The sequence below is a fragment of the Chelonia mydas genome, chromosome 7, assembly GCF_015237465.2.
Source record: "Chelonia mydas isolate rCheMyd1 chromosome 7, rCheMyd1.pri.v2, whole genome shotgun sequence".
NCBI classification, from domain to species: domain Eukaryota; kingdom Metazoa; phylum Chordata; order Testudines; family Cheloniidae; genus Chelonia; species Chelonia mydas.
The window spans coordinates 121,533,411-121,547,835 of NC_057853.1; the positions used below are offsets into that span (position 1 = coordinate 121,533,411).

Below are 14,425 nucleotides of genomic sequence, written 5' to 3' on the forward strand. Positions count from 1 at the left end.
CAACAACCTTTGCCCAGGAAGAGGGGCTCTGACAGCCTCCCACAGGGAACTACAATTCATGACACAGAAGGGATCTGAACTGAAAGGCAGGGTGGAAGAACAGCATGCACGGAGCAACAACAACAAAAATCTCTCTCAAAGCTAAAACAGGAGCCTATGGGGCCAGTTTCCCCCGTCCACCCGCTCTGCCGGCTGTTGGGTGCCCCCCGCGAGGGCAGCAGTGGGAAGGAAATCACGTTGCCAATTGTTTGCTTTTATCTTTTCAGCTGCTTGAGAGGATCAGTTTTAATGAATAAGTGTTGGGGAGACTGGGTGCCCAGAAGGGAAAGTGAACCTGCTCGTTTACGGGCTACAGATCAAGCCTAGAAACCTGAGCAGCCACATGCTTTCCACCTGTGAACACTCCCTTCCCAGTTTAGAGAGGCTTCTGCATTTCCAGAGCACTCCAAGGGCAGACACTTGTGACACTTTAAATGCTATCTGCTCTACGGCTTCATTTAGGGAGTATTATCTGCCCACAAAGGTTTCATTTAGATCTGTTTATGAAAAATAAAGATGGGAACAAAGTAGGTCTTCTGGAACCTCTACGTGAGGAAACGAAGCTTACAGAGGAAACCTTTAAAGGTGGTTAAGAGACACATAAAACAAGTATTTCCTTGAAATGTGCCCTCAGAGAGAGTTTGCCTTGTACACGCTGTTGTCTGTTGTGAGAGAATTGCAAGAACCTAGACAGCTCCACCGAGCTACATTCTACTTCCCAGGAAGGCAGCATGCCTCAGGGCACTTCCAATTCGGACTCTGCTCCTGATGTTTAGTGTGGACTTGGGTCTCAGTTTCCCCTTCTGGAAAATATGGCCAATGCCACTGATTATTTACACGGTGGTGCCCACATGGTGCTTTCTTGGCGCTTACCAGGCACGGAGAATGGTGCGGTACAGCCTGCCCGCCCCACGGAACACCCCATCGGCAATGAGAAAAACACACCAAAAGGTGGGAGAAAGAGGTCCAACACCCAAGGAGTGACTGGGGTGCAGGTGGGCACAAGCCTTGGTGGCTGACATGGGTTTTTAATTTTAAATTAATTTTAAAGTCAAACACTAAATTCCCCTCCCTCCACCTTCCAACCAAACTGGGTCAGACCCATGGGCCATCCAGCCCAGCGTTCTGTCTTCAGCAATGGCTTGGGACTAGAGATTTCAGAGCAAGAAACTTTGAAGCTCTGATGGAAGCCTCTACAGCTGTGGACTAATATGGCAATAGGGACAGTTAATCCCTAGTCCCACTGGCTAGTGACTGACTTGTGGCCCCGGGGCAGGAGAGTTCAATAGGTCCAACTGAAACCATCTTCAAATAAGCATTTTTACATTTTTTTTTCCTTATTTTTTTTTAATTCCTTGCAGTTTTAAAGGGGGCTTGGGAATGGGCTCAAAGCCTCTGCTATGGGCTCTGCAAAGAGGATCTCTGTGGGCAAGACTGACACCACGAGCAGGCAACTCAGAAGCAGCGATTTTAGACTCATGAATGCAATGGAATCAAGCAAGAGTGAAAGCCCATTTGACCCACAATTGCCCTGCCAGCCTGCAAGGGGTGCAATAAGGATTAACTCATTAGGTGCTTTGACAGCACAGAGCCCCCGGAAGAGCTCAGCATTATTATAAAAAGTAGTTCACACTTTCATGAGCCCTCCACCCTCTTTGCTGAAGGCAGGAATTTAGCCTAATACAGCAAATCAAATTCCAAAACAAACTCTGTGCAACAAACATGGAAGTGTCGAAACAGGGCAGAGCCACGCAGAACACCTCCCAAAAACTCCAACGCTGCTATTCATTCCCACGCCTTACCTGATATTGACTAACGCATGGGTCACCTTGCTGGCGGGCTCCTTCCACTGACCGGCATTGGTCGAAAGCCGTAGAACTGAAAGAGAGGGAGAGAGATCCTTAAGACTGCTGGCACCGAACCGACAACAGAGCAACACATTCTAACCTGAAACGTCCGGTCCAACGGCAGCCGGAGGGCCGAGTCACAATGAGACCAGCCTTCGAGAGTGCACCTGTTTTAGTTTGGCCAGCAGAACCCCGCCCTCTGCCCCCGGTCTGGTTAGCACAACCTGAGTACGGGGTCTCACTCTCGGGCCATAATACGCAGCCTCTTCTGAGGCCATTTCAGAGATTTTAGGAATATAAAAAAGCTGCATAGGCCAAAATGCAGTCTCCTTTTCTGGAGTGGGATGAGGGGGAGCTAGTCCTGCCAACCTGATTTTATCTCCGTGTCTCCAAATCCCCGTCCTCCAGAAACAAGAGCTGAACGTCGTGGATTCATTCATTGCTCTCTGCTTATGCCACTTTCTCTGGGATCTTACTCCACATTTGCTCCCCTTCTCCTCAGCTCCAGTTCCTATTTATTCAGGGTTCCAAATGTTCTAGACCTCGTCCCGCAGTTTCAGACGATCCCCATGCAGAAAGTTTCTTTTGGCTCTGTTAACCAGCCTCACAGAGAAGGATCACACACCGGTATGGGGAGAAGCCTGCTCCCCAGAGAGACCAGCACGCCCCCTCTGCCTCACAGAGTCAGGGAGCAGATCTGAAAACATTCCAGACCGGGCAGAACGTCTCTGGAAGCCCAGTGTGCTGCTGACAGAGTGCCCAAGGTATTTATTGAGGTCCAGAGTGTTTCCAGGCGGCCCATCATCTCGGCACCCACACCTCAAACACAGTTACAAAGCAGCGAAGAAATCCAGAACAAAGGGCGTTTTCTTTAAGCAGTGTGCTCTGCTGGAACTGTGGGTGAATTCATACGGTCAAGGAATAATCCATTTATGATTCCATGCCTGGAGCTAGGATTTTCTGAAAAGGGGTACCTGGTACTTGTACATGAACATGCCCCCGGAGCACAGCACCCTCACTAGGGCTGTCTATAAACATCAATACTACTTCAGCAAAGCCTGTGAATCCATGAGCAGGGTGGGTTAATGTACAGTGCTCACCAGCTCTGCAGACCTGGGTAAAGGAAGATTCAGGGCACAAACACATAAGAATGGCCAGAGTGGGTCAGACCAAAGGTCCATCTAGCCCAGTATCCTATCTGCCGACACTGGCCAATGCCAGGTGCCCCAGAGGGAATGAACAGAACAGGGAATCATCAAGTGATCCATCCCGTCACCCATTCCCAGCTTCTGGCAAACGGAGGCTAGGGACACCATCCCTGCCCATCCTGGCTAACAGCCATTGATGGACCTGTCCTCCATGAATTTATCTAGTTCTTTTTTGAACCCTGTTATAATCTTGGCCTTCACAACATCCTCTGGCAAGGAGTTCCACAGGTTGACTGCGTTGTGTGAAAAAATACTTCCTTTTGTTTGTTTTAAACCTGATGCCTCTTAATTTCATTGGGCCACCCCTAGTTCTTGTGTTATGAGAAGGAGTAAATAACACTTCCCTGTTTACTTTCTTCACACCAGTCATGATTTTATAGACCTCAATCATATCCCCCCCTTAGCTGTCTCTTTTCCAAGCTGAAAAGTCCCAGTCTTATTAATCTCTCCTCATACGGCAGCCATTCCATACCCCTAATCATTTTTGTTGCCCTTTTCTGAACCTTTTCCAATTCCAATATATCTTTTCTGAGATGGGGCAACCACATCTGCAGGCAGTATTCGAGATGTGGGACTACCATGGATTTATACAGAGGCAACATGATATTGTCTGTCTTATTATCTATCCTTTTCTTAACGATTCCCAGAATTCTGTTTGTTTTTTTGTCTGCCGCTGCACAGTGGATGTTTTCAGAGAACTATCCACAATGATTCCAAGAGCTCTTTCTTGAGTGGTAACAGCTAATTCCGACCCCATCATTTTATATGTACAGTTGGGATTATGTTTTCCAATGTGCATTACTTTGCATTTATCAACATTGAATTTCATCTGCCATTTTGTCACCCAGTCACCCAGGTTTGAGATAGCCTTTTGTAGCTCTTCGCAGTCTGCCTGGGACTTAACTATCTTGAGTAGTTTTGTATCATCTGCAAATTTTGCCACCTCACTGTTTATCCCTTTTCCCAGATCATTTTTGAATATGTTGAATAGGACTGGGACCAATACAGACCCCTGGGGGACACCACTATTTACCTCTCTCCATTCTGAAAACTGACCATTTATTCCTACACTTTGTTTCCTATCTTTTAACCAGTTACCAATCCACAAGAGGACCTGCCCTCTTATCCCATGACTGCTTACTTTGCTTAAGAGCCTTTGGTGAGGGCCCTTGTCAAAGGCTTTCTGAAATCTAAATACACTATATTCACTGGATTCCCCTTGTCCACATGCTTGTTAACCCCCTCAAAGAATTCTAGTAGATTGGTAAGGCATTGATTTCCCTTTACAAAAACCATGTTGACTATTCTCCAAAAAATTATGTTCATCTATGTGTCTGACAATTTTGTTCTTTACTATAGTTTCAATCAGTTTGCCCGGTACTGAAGTGAGTCTTACTGGCCTGAACTTGCCAGGGTCTCCTCTGGAGCCCTTTTTAAAAATTGGCGTCACATTCCTATCCTCCAGTCATTTGGTACGGAAGCTAATTTAAATGATAGGTCACAGACAACAGTTAGTAGTCCTGCAATTTCACATTTGAGTTCCTTCAGAACTCTTGGGTGATTATCATCTGGTCTTGGTGACTTACTACTGTTTAGTGTATCAATTTGTTCAAAAACCGTCTCTAATGACACCTCAATCTGGGACAGTTCCTCAGATGTGTCACCTAAAAAGAATGGCTCAGATTTGGGAATCTCCCTAACATCCTCAACCATGAAGACCGACGCAAAGAATTCATTTAGTTTCTCCGCAATGGCCTTATTGTCCTTGAGTGCTCCTTTAGTATCTCGATCGTCCAGTGGCAACCAGTGGGTTGTTTAGCAGGCTTCCTGCTTCTGATGTATTTCAAAAAAAATTTTGCTATTACTTTTTGAGTCTTTGGCTAGCTGTTCTTCAGATTCTTTTTTGGGCTTCCTAATTATATTTTACACTTCACTTGCCAGAGTTTATGCTCCTTTCTATTTACCTCACTAGGATTTAACTTCCACTTTTTAAAGGAGGCCTTTTTGCCTCTCACTGCTTCATTTACTTTGTTCTTTAGCTACGGTGGCACTTTTTTAGTTCTCTTACTATGTTTTTTAATTTGGGGTATACATTTAAGTTAAGCCTCTATTATGCTGTCTTTAAAAAGTTTCCATGCAGCTTGCAGGGATTTTACTTTTGGTGCTGTACTTTTTAATTTCTGTTTAACTAACTTCCTCATTTTTGTGTAGTTCCCCTTTCTGAAATTAAACGCTACCGTGTTGGGCCACTGTGGGGTTTTCCCCACCACAGGGATGTTAATTTAATTATATTATGGTCACATTACCAAGCAGTCCAGCTATATTCACCTCTTGAACCGGATCCTATGCTCCAATTAGGACTAAATCAAGAATTGTCTCTCCTCTCGTGGGTTCCAGGACTAGCTGCTCCAAGAAGCAGTCATTTAAGGTGTCAAGAAACTTGATCTCTGCATCCCGTCCTGAGGCGACATGTACCCAGCCAATATGGGGATAGTTGAAATCCCCCATTATTATTGAGTTTTTTATTTTAGTGGCCTCTCTAATCTCCCTGAGCATTTCACAGTCACTATCATCATCCTGGCCAGGTGGTCAGTAATATATTCCTACTGCTATATTCTTATTATCTGAGCATGGAATTACTATCCATAGAGATTCTATGGTACAGTTTGGTTCATTTAAGATTTTTACTGCATTTGATTCTTCGCTTTCTTTCACATCTAGTGCTATGAACTTTACAAGAACTGGGCCATTTGCACCCTGTCCTTTGGCTCTCTTATTAGTCTCCACCCACAGCTGGCCCAGCAGAAGGGCAAGTGCAGAGCGAGCACATTGGCAAAGCCTGGGGAAAGCTCCTTGCATGCCTAGACAGACACAGCTGTAGCGCCTCGCTTCCAGGAGCCCCAGACGCCTGCCGTTTCCTAGAGGACAAGAAGGTGCCGGCTCTGAGCGTAGCACTGTTTTCTCAGAGAGCAAGTATCCCATTCCTAACACCGGCAGCAAATCACTTCGGAGCGGTTTCCACTCAGGCATCTGTAGTGTGAATTCACAGGGTTTCGCTTCACAGAGTGGAATGGAAAACGTACTCATGTGAGAAATGAATTGCTTCAGCAGGTCAGACATGCCTATTGCAGCCCAGTCGAAAGAGTATGAGCGTGGTATTCCTTCGTTCCACTTTTCTCTGGCTTCACCCGCTGCCCAGTGCAGACATGTCCCCGTTACCAGCTTAGCTCCTTGGGCAGTGATTGGCTCCAAAGGGAAGGGCAGCAGCATTTGCTTTGTGAGCATCACTGACTCTTTGGTACTTCACATGGGTGACCAAAAAAACAGGTAATTTACAACAGAGGGATAAAAACAGAAGAACATAAGAACGGCCAGACTCAGTCAGACCAATGGTCCATCTAGCCCAGTATCCTGCCTCGGACAGCAGCCGGTGCCAGGTGCCCCAGAGGGAATGAACAAAGCAGGGGAATTTATTGAGTGATCCATTTCCTGTCCTCCAGTCCTAGCTTCTGGCAGTCAGAGGTTTAGGGACACCCAGAGCATGGGGTTGTCTCCCTGCCCATCTTGGCTAACAGCCATTGATGGACCTATCCTCCAGGAACTTAGCTAGTTCTTTTTTTAACCCACTTATATTTTTAACCTTCACAACTTCTCCTGGCAAGGAGTTCCACAGGTTGACCGTGCGTTGTATGAAGAAGCATTTCCTTCTGTTTGTTTTAAACCTGCTGCCTATTAATTTCGTTTGGTGACCCCTGGTTCTTGTGTTATGGAAAAGGGCAAATAACACTTCTTTATTCACTGTCTCCACACCAGTCATGGTTTTATAGCCCTCCGTCATATCCCCCCCTTAGTCGTCTCTTTGCCAAGCTAAACAGTCCCAGTCTTACTAATCTCTCCTCACACGGAAGCCGTTCCATTCACCTCATCATTTTTGTTGCCCTTTCCACACCTTTTCCAGTTCTAATGTATTTCTGTCATTTATTCTGCAGAGACTCAGTCCAATTGCAGTCGTAAGAAACAGCTAGTGATCTTTATTTTAATGGGGGTGCTTCTCTGGATCTTGTCTGTAGTGCACTGTGGCTGGCTGGCTCTCTCTTACAGGCCTTCTAACCCCTGTTATGTGCTTGTGTTACTCCCATTATTTACAATGGCAGTTACGTGTTCACACTGGGAGTGGGAGGGACCGGGGGGACATGCCCTTCAGGAGAGGGGCAGACAAAGAGTACACAGACATCCCTTTATCCGCAGATTCCAGCATGCAGGCATTAAACCAGCCCGGCTGCGGTTGTTCTTGAATGCAGGCTCATTTGTATACTGCTTGATTATGCCTCCACATGTTTTTTGCTTCTCTCCTTTGTTCTTCGCTTCCCTGCCGGGTTCACTTGGTGGGATTCCAATGCACTCCTCTCTCTTTGAAGGATGGCTTCTCCTTGCTTTGCCAGTGTGCACATTCTTCTGTCCAGTGACTTCCTCCTCGCTGCCCGTGGGTTTGTGGGGGCTGCTCTCTTGCTTTGTTCTGGTGCCGCAGGAGCGCAGTGTGTGATTTGTCCAAGGCAGCAGGTTTCTTGTCATGCATTTCTCAAATGCTTTTCACCCCTTTTGTTTACAATGCCCATTTCCCTGTGCTGATTGGTTCTGCAGCTTGTGTTTGCTCTCCAACCTCAGACAAAGGCATGTTTTCCCAGCTGGGAGCTCAACATGGCTTGGCAGAGACAAATTATAGGCTGGTTAACTCTACATGAGGGTTCAGGTGTTTCTGATGACATTTCAATATCACATATTTAGTCACATCGGCAAATTCATATTTGCATTAACAACAGATGCTTGTTAGACAGGTGCCCTCTTGTACACCCATACTGGATCACTTTAACAGGCCTGTTCCATTGGTGAAGAGCCAATGAAATTTACTTTGTCCTTTTGGAAAAGAAAAAGTTTATTCTTTTCACAGATTTATCCCTTTCTCAAGTCCTAATTTACTGGGTATCTATGCAAATACAGAAATGTTTATATTCACATACCCCAAACATGCACCACCACGAATATCACACACCGCTTATTCCCTGCTTGTTTTTATCAACAGTATCTCAAAGAGGCCACTCACTCACCCATGGAGTAGAGGTTATCGAAATTCTGGTGCATACGGATGATCTCGTAGTACAGCTCATCGTAGCTGCTGGGCGTTGGGAGGAAGGTGTCTCCGTAGGTGATGAACATGTTGAACAAGTTCACTACCTACAAAAAAATTAAAATTACAATAGGGGATCATTACACAAAATCTAATTTACAATAGATGCCAATCAGACCCAGATGATGTTTAAAGCCTTCAGAGCAATAAACCCATAGTACACTGGACAATATCCTTTTAGCCCATCAAAGAGTAATCCATACGCCACCCTCTTGCTCTGTCATTTCTTATGTGGAGTGTGCTCAGACCCAACAGCGATGGGCAGCAGGATAAAACCTTAAGACAGGCAGATTTCTGATGCTTTATGGGGTGGGGAGGCTACAGCATGCCCACCATTACCACGACCCGGAAAACTGAGCTAACCAATTCTGAGCATTAGCTTGTAGAGTCCAGTTATCTACAGATCTGCCTGCTCCAGGGAATAAACCAGCCACCAACTACCTGGGATGAGAAAGGAACTTCCCTTAAGAGCAAACTTATTACATAACTGCCAATCCATTAAGGGGTTTCTTGGACCTCCCTTGGAAGCATCTGCTGTTGGCTACTGTCAGACACAGGCCAACCGGCTAGCTGGGCAGTAATTTTCTATGGGAAATTAAGACAACACCCCCACTTCCTTGTTTGGTTAGCCTTCTCTTTCCAGTTTCAGGGTCTCCCATCCCAAGCTGGCTTTTCCTGATTTCTCCCACAAAACACACTTCACCCAGGCTGGCAAAGGCAGGGAGACAACTCAATCTTGTCTACACCACCTGGACTTCCACCCCATCTGGGTATGCAAAACTAATATCTCCCTTCTCCTGCTTTTCTATCTCCCTTCAGTTCCCACAGAGCACAGCTGTCTGGCAAACCACTGCCCTGGCCCCCAACAGGAGGACCTCTAAGGTCCCTGGTACGAGTTATCCCAGGCATCCTTCTGCCCACACCCCTCATCCCAACAAGTGTTGTCTTTGGGGTTCCCCTATGTTTCCTTAGCATTGATAGGTTCCCAAGCTGGAGAGCTGTACGTTGATCTCTGCACAGCTTAACTACCTGTTCAGCAGGCCAGCCCCAGCCCAACATGGAACCCCCTCCTCCGTGTCATCCAATGTGAACCCGGTTTCTCTACACTCACCATGAGCGCCAAGGTGAAGATGTTGTGTTTTGCCAACAGCACAGTCTCGTTGGACATGAGGAATTTCAGCAAGTTGATCAGAGCTAAGGGAAAGAATAAAAGTAATCAAAGCTTTTTTCAAGAAGCCATTTAAACCCAAGTGCATTTTCACCATCCTAACCACTGGCCCAGTGATCAGGAAGCACTCAAACTTACTGACGGCTTTACGAGTGAAAATGCTATTCTGGGCTGATAAACGACTCTGGAAATTGGCATCATCCCAGGTTTATTCTCCTTCACCAACTTCCAGATCAAATCTGTCAGTTTCAAGTGGAGTTACTTGACAATGAGGTTTTTCTACCTGTCAACACCTCAAGCTATGCCTGGAACCTGGAGAATGCAGCCATCCCCTTTCTGCTCCATACGTCATCAACATGAGGTTGTGCAATTAGCACTCTGCTGTCACTTGTGTTGACGACACGAGGCAGCAGAACACGCGGCATGGCTCTTCTGCACAAGGAAGGATCTGGTACTTTATTGTGCCAGCTATCTATGGCTGTGCAGAGAAAACGATAGACCCAGCTCAGATTCGGCTCCTGAATACAAATAAATCAATACAGGCTCATCCAACACTAGGGAAAGATCGTTAGCCCCTTCATTTGAACTCAGGTAATCTCATTAGAGGGCTTTAAGCGTGTCCAATTTACAAAGCATCACTGCATCCTGAACATTCACAACAACGGAAGCAGACCATCGGTATTGTTGGTAATTATTAGTGCCAGGGTGATTTTCAAAGATTTCCCCTCCCCTCCACATGGGATACGGTGGGAAACCAAAGCCCAGTTTGTGGGTCCGTCTACATGAGATTCTAAACACGTGCTCCAGTCTGAAATCAGCCGCCAGAAGTGGGGTTCTGGGACTTTAAGACAGCCAAGTCAGGTGGACAAGACGTACAAGTTAGGAAGCTGTAAAGGCAGATTTTAAAAGGCTGTTTATTATTCACTGATTAGTACCTGGAGCTGACAGCTTCATGTCAGGCTGTGCCCTCGGTTCTACAGGTACAACTCGGATCGGATTAACCTTTTTCAGAGCCAGCATCCCAGCTTGCGGCAGTGCTGCCACCCAGCACATGCTGCAGCCCGTGACCTAGCTCAGCCAAGCAGCAGCAGCTGCAAGGCAGGCACCCGCTAAATTAGGGCAGCAGAAGCAGGCTAGCCGGAACAGCAATGGGTGCTGTAGAAAGATGGCTGGTGGGAAACCCACCCTGGAAACTCCAGCAAGGTCTCAGGGAGCCTCACTCAGAGCCATCACCCACCCGCGTGTAACAGAGTCAAGGCGAGACCACTGCACACTTGGAAGGCAGGAGCAGTGGGGGGAAGTTGCCCATGTGTTAACATAGCTCCTGAGAGCGTTCAATATTTGCCTCAGCCTTTGGGCAATGCAGCACGTAGGGACCGATTAATCCTTGGACTGTATTTACCCATCACTGCCCTCCACCCTAGTCCTCACTCGTACGTGTTACACACACCAATTCTAAAGTCCCTTCTCAAGGACACGGGAAACCAGCCCCAATTTGGGAGGGTGCTGTATAGAACAGGAAAACTAGCTTTCAGATGAGGCAGAACTGCCGGCCCCGCAGTGGAAATAGCTACGGGACAGAAAATTTAGTGGGAAAGCAACAAGATATGGGGGAAATTGTCCATTTCTTTGGGTTTCCAGGGACTCAAGCATGCAGAAAAAGGAGTGAGCGACAGACGTGAAGACAGAACAGTGGTCTCAATGGAGCCTGAATAAAGCCCTGCTCCCAACGCCAGAAGTTCACCGATATCAGCAGAGAGCCTATACCAGCCCAAAGGGAGGGTAACTGCGACCCAGCCTCCCGGAGCACCTTCCACTACGCAGCAGCATTAGTGCCCTTGGAATTCAGCCACGAAGCACCATCCCCACTACAGCTCATCCTCTGAATCAAACTGTGGTCAGGGCCTTCATTCCACGGGCATTCAGCCCTGGGAGGACTCCAGGCAAATATTTCTCTGGGAACAAAGAAAGAGCAGGTAGAGATGGGCTCTTCGCTGGAGCCGAGATCCCGTTAAAACAGGTTTCCAAGGTAACTAAGCCTCATGGGGAACGCTGCAGTCTCCCACAATCACAAGTACTTTGGGCTGAAGACAGCTGCCCTGCATCAGTGTCACAGCAGCTTACGAGGCATTCCTGAGACGAGTACCTATAAACAGCCTAGATTTCCGGCCTCGCCCACAGAAGTTCACCTAGCCAAGCCTCTGGCCCAGGTGTTGCTGCTGAACTCCCAGGAGCTGGGATTGCTGGAACTGGAGCAGCAAGGCATCTGGATTCGTCATATCAAGTGGCAAACAGATGGCCCTTGAACTACCCCTTCCCTAGCCTATCCTAGCCTAGGGAACCCCCCCCCGCCCCCACAACTCTCACTTTCCTAACAGAACCTGGCTCAGAAGAACTCCATCAGGGCTTTAAACTAGGTTCATCAGGAGAAGGAGACCAAAGCCCTGAGGTAAGTGGGAACGTGGAATACCGGGAAGAAGCACGAGCAGGAGCACGCGAGAGGGGAGGGCTCCTGCCTCATACTGAGAAAGAGGGACAATCAGCGAGTTATCTCAAGTGCCTATACACAAATGCAAGAAGCCTGGGAAACAAACAGTGAGAACTGGAAGTCCTGGCACAGTCAAGGAATTATGATATGATTGGAAAAACAGAGACTTGGTGGGATAACTCACATGACTGGAGCACTGTCATGGATGGATATAAACTGTTCAGGAAGGACAGGCAGGGCAGAAAAGGTGGGGGAGTTGCACTGTATGTAAGGGAGCAGTATGACTGCTCGGAGCTCCGGTATGAAACTGCAGAAAAACCTGAGTGTCTGGATTAAGTTTAGAAGTGTGAGCAACAAGGGTGATGTCACAGTGGGAGTCTGCTAAAGGCCACCGGACCAGGGGGATGAGGTGGACGAGGCTTTCTTCCGGCAATTCACGGAAGTTACTAGATCGCAGGCCCTGGTTCTCATGGGAGACTTCCATCACCCTGATATCTGCTGGGAGAGCAATACAGCGGTGCACAGACAATCCAGGAAGTTTTTGGAAACTGTAGGGGACAATTTCCTGGTGCAAGTGCTGGAGGAACCAACTAGGGGCAGAGCTCTTCTTGACCTGCTGCTCACAAACCGGGAAGAATTAGTAGGGGAAGCTAAAGTGGATGGGAACCTGGGAGCAGTGACCATGAGATGGTCGAGTTCAGGATCCTGACACAAGGAAGAAAGGAGAGCAGCGGAATACAGACCCTGGACTTCAGAAAAGCAGACTTTGACTCCCTCAGGGAACTGATGGGCAGGATCCCCTGGGAGAATAACATGAGGGGGAAAGGAGTCCAGGAGAGCTGGCTGTATTTTAAAGAATCCTTATTGAGGTTACAGGGACAAACCATCCCGATGTGTAGAAAGAATAGTAGATATGGCAGGCGATCTTTTTTTGCCTCTGTCTTCACGAACAAGGTCAGCTCACAGACTGCTGCACTGGGCAGCACAGCATGGGGAGAAGGTGACCAGCCCTCTGTGGAGAAAGAAGTGATTCGGGACTATTTAGAAAAGCTGGACGAGCACAAGTCCGTGGGGCCGGATGCGTTGCGTCTGAGAGTACTAAAGGAGTTGGCGGATGTGATTGCAGAGCCACTGGCCATTATCTTTGAAAACTCATGGCGATCGGGGGAGGTCCCAGGTGACTGGAAAAAGGCTAATGTAGTGCCAATCTTTAAAAAGGGGAAGGAGGAGGATCCTGGGAACTACAGGCCAGTCAGCCTCACCTCAGTCCCTGGAAAAATCATGGAGCAGGTCCTCAAGGAATCAATTCTGAAGCACTTAGAGGAGAGGAAAGTGATCAGGAACAGTCAGCATGGATTCACCAAGGGCAAGTTATGCCTGACTAATCTAATTGCCTTCTATGACGAGATAACTGGCTCTGTGGATGAAGGGAAAGCAGTGGACATGTTGTTCCTTGACTTTAGCAAAGCTTTTGACACGGTCTCCCACAGTATTCTTGTCAGCAAGTTAAAGAAGTATGGGCTGGATGAATGCACTATAAGGTGGATAGAAAGCTGGCTAGATTGTCGGGCTCAACGGGTAGTGATCAATGGCTCCATGTCTAGTTGGCAGCCGGTATCTAGGGGAGTGCTCCAAGGGTCGGTCCTGGGGCGGTTTTGTTCAATATCTTCATTAATGATCTGGAGGATGGCGTGGATTGCACCCTCAGCAAGTTTGCAGATGACACTAAACTGGGAGGAGAAGTAGATACGCTGGAGGGTAGGGATAGGATACAGAGGGACCTAGACAAATTGGAGGATTGGGCCAAAAGAAATCTGATCAGGTTCAACAAGGACAAGTGCAAAGTCCTGCACTTAGGATGGAAGAATCCCATGCACTGCTACAGACTAGGGACCGAGTGGCTCGGCAGCAGTTCTGCAGAAAAGGACCTAGGGGTGACAGTGGACGAGAAGCTGGATATGAGCCAACAGTGTGCCCTTGTTGCCAAGGCCAATGGCATTTTGGGATGTATAAGTAGGGGCATTGCCAGCAGATCGAGGGATGTGATCGTTTCCCTATATTTGACATTGGTGAGGCCTCATCTGGAGTACTGTGTTCAGTTTTGGGCCACACACTACAGGAAGGATGTGGAAAAATTGGAAACCATCCAGCGGAGGGCAAAAAAATTATTAGGGGACTGGAACACATGACTTATGAGGAGAGGCTGAGGGAACTGGGGATGTTTAGTCTACAGAAGAGAAGAATGAGGGGGGATTTGATAGCTGCTTTCCACTACCTGAAAGGGGGTTCCAAAGAGGATGGATCTAGACTGTTCTCAGTGGTAGCAGATGACAGAATGAGGAGTAATGGTCTCAAGTTGCAGTGGGGAAGGTTTAGGTTGCATATTAGGAAAAAAAATTTCACTAGGAGGGTGGTGAAACACTGGAATGCTTTACCTAGGGAGGTGGTGGAATCTCCTTCCTTTGAAGTTTTTAAGGTCAGGCTTGACAA

The 14,425-nt window shown here is 47.4% G+C and overlaps 1 protein-coding gene across 2 annotated transcripts in view; it reads right to left on the minus strand.

Annotated features, from left to right (window-relative positions):
• The window catches only part of ARMH3 (armadillo like helical domain containing 3), a 182,973-nt gene that overhangs the window by 79,502 nt on the left and 89,046 nt on the right, over window positions 1-14,425 (minus strand). For both annotated transcript variants that reach the window (XM_037903837.2, XM_043550711.1), the window contains exons 21-23: window positions 9,391-9,473; window positions 8,200-8,326; window positions 1,842-1,917 (exon numbers count right to left, since the gene is read on the minus strand). In XM_037903837.2, coding sequence (XP_037759765.1) covers window positions 1,842-1,917; window positions 8,200-8,326; window positions 9,391-9,473 — 286 coding nt within the window. The remainder of the gene's footprint in view (window positions 1-1,841; window positions 1,918-8,199; window positions 8,327-9,390; window positions 9,474-14,425) is intronic.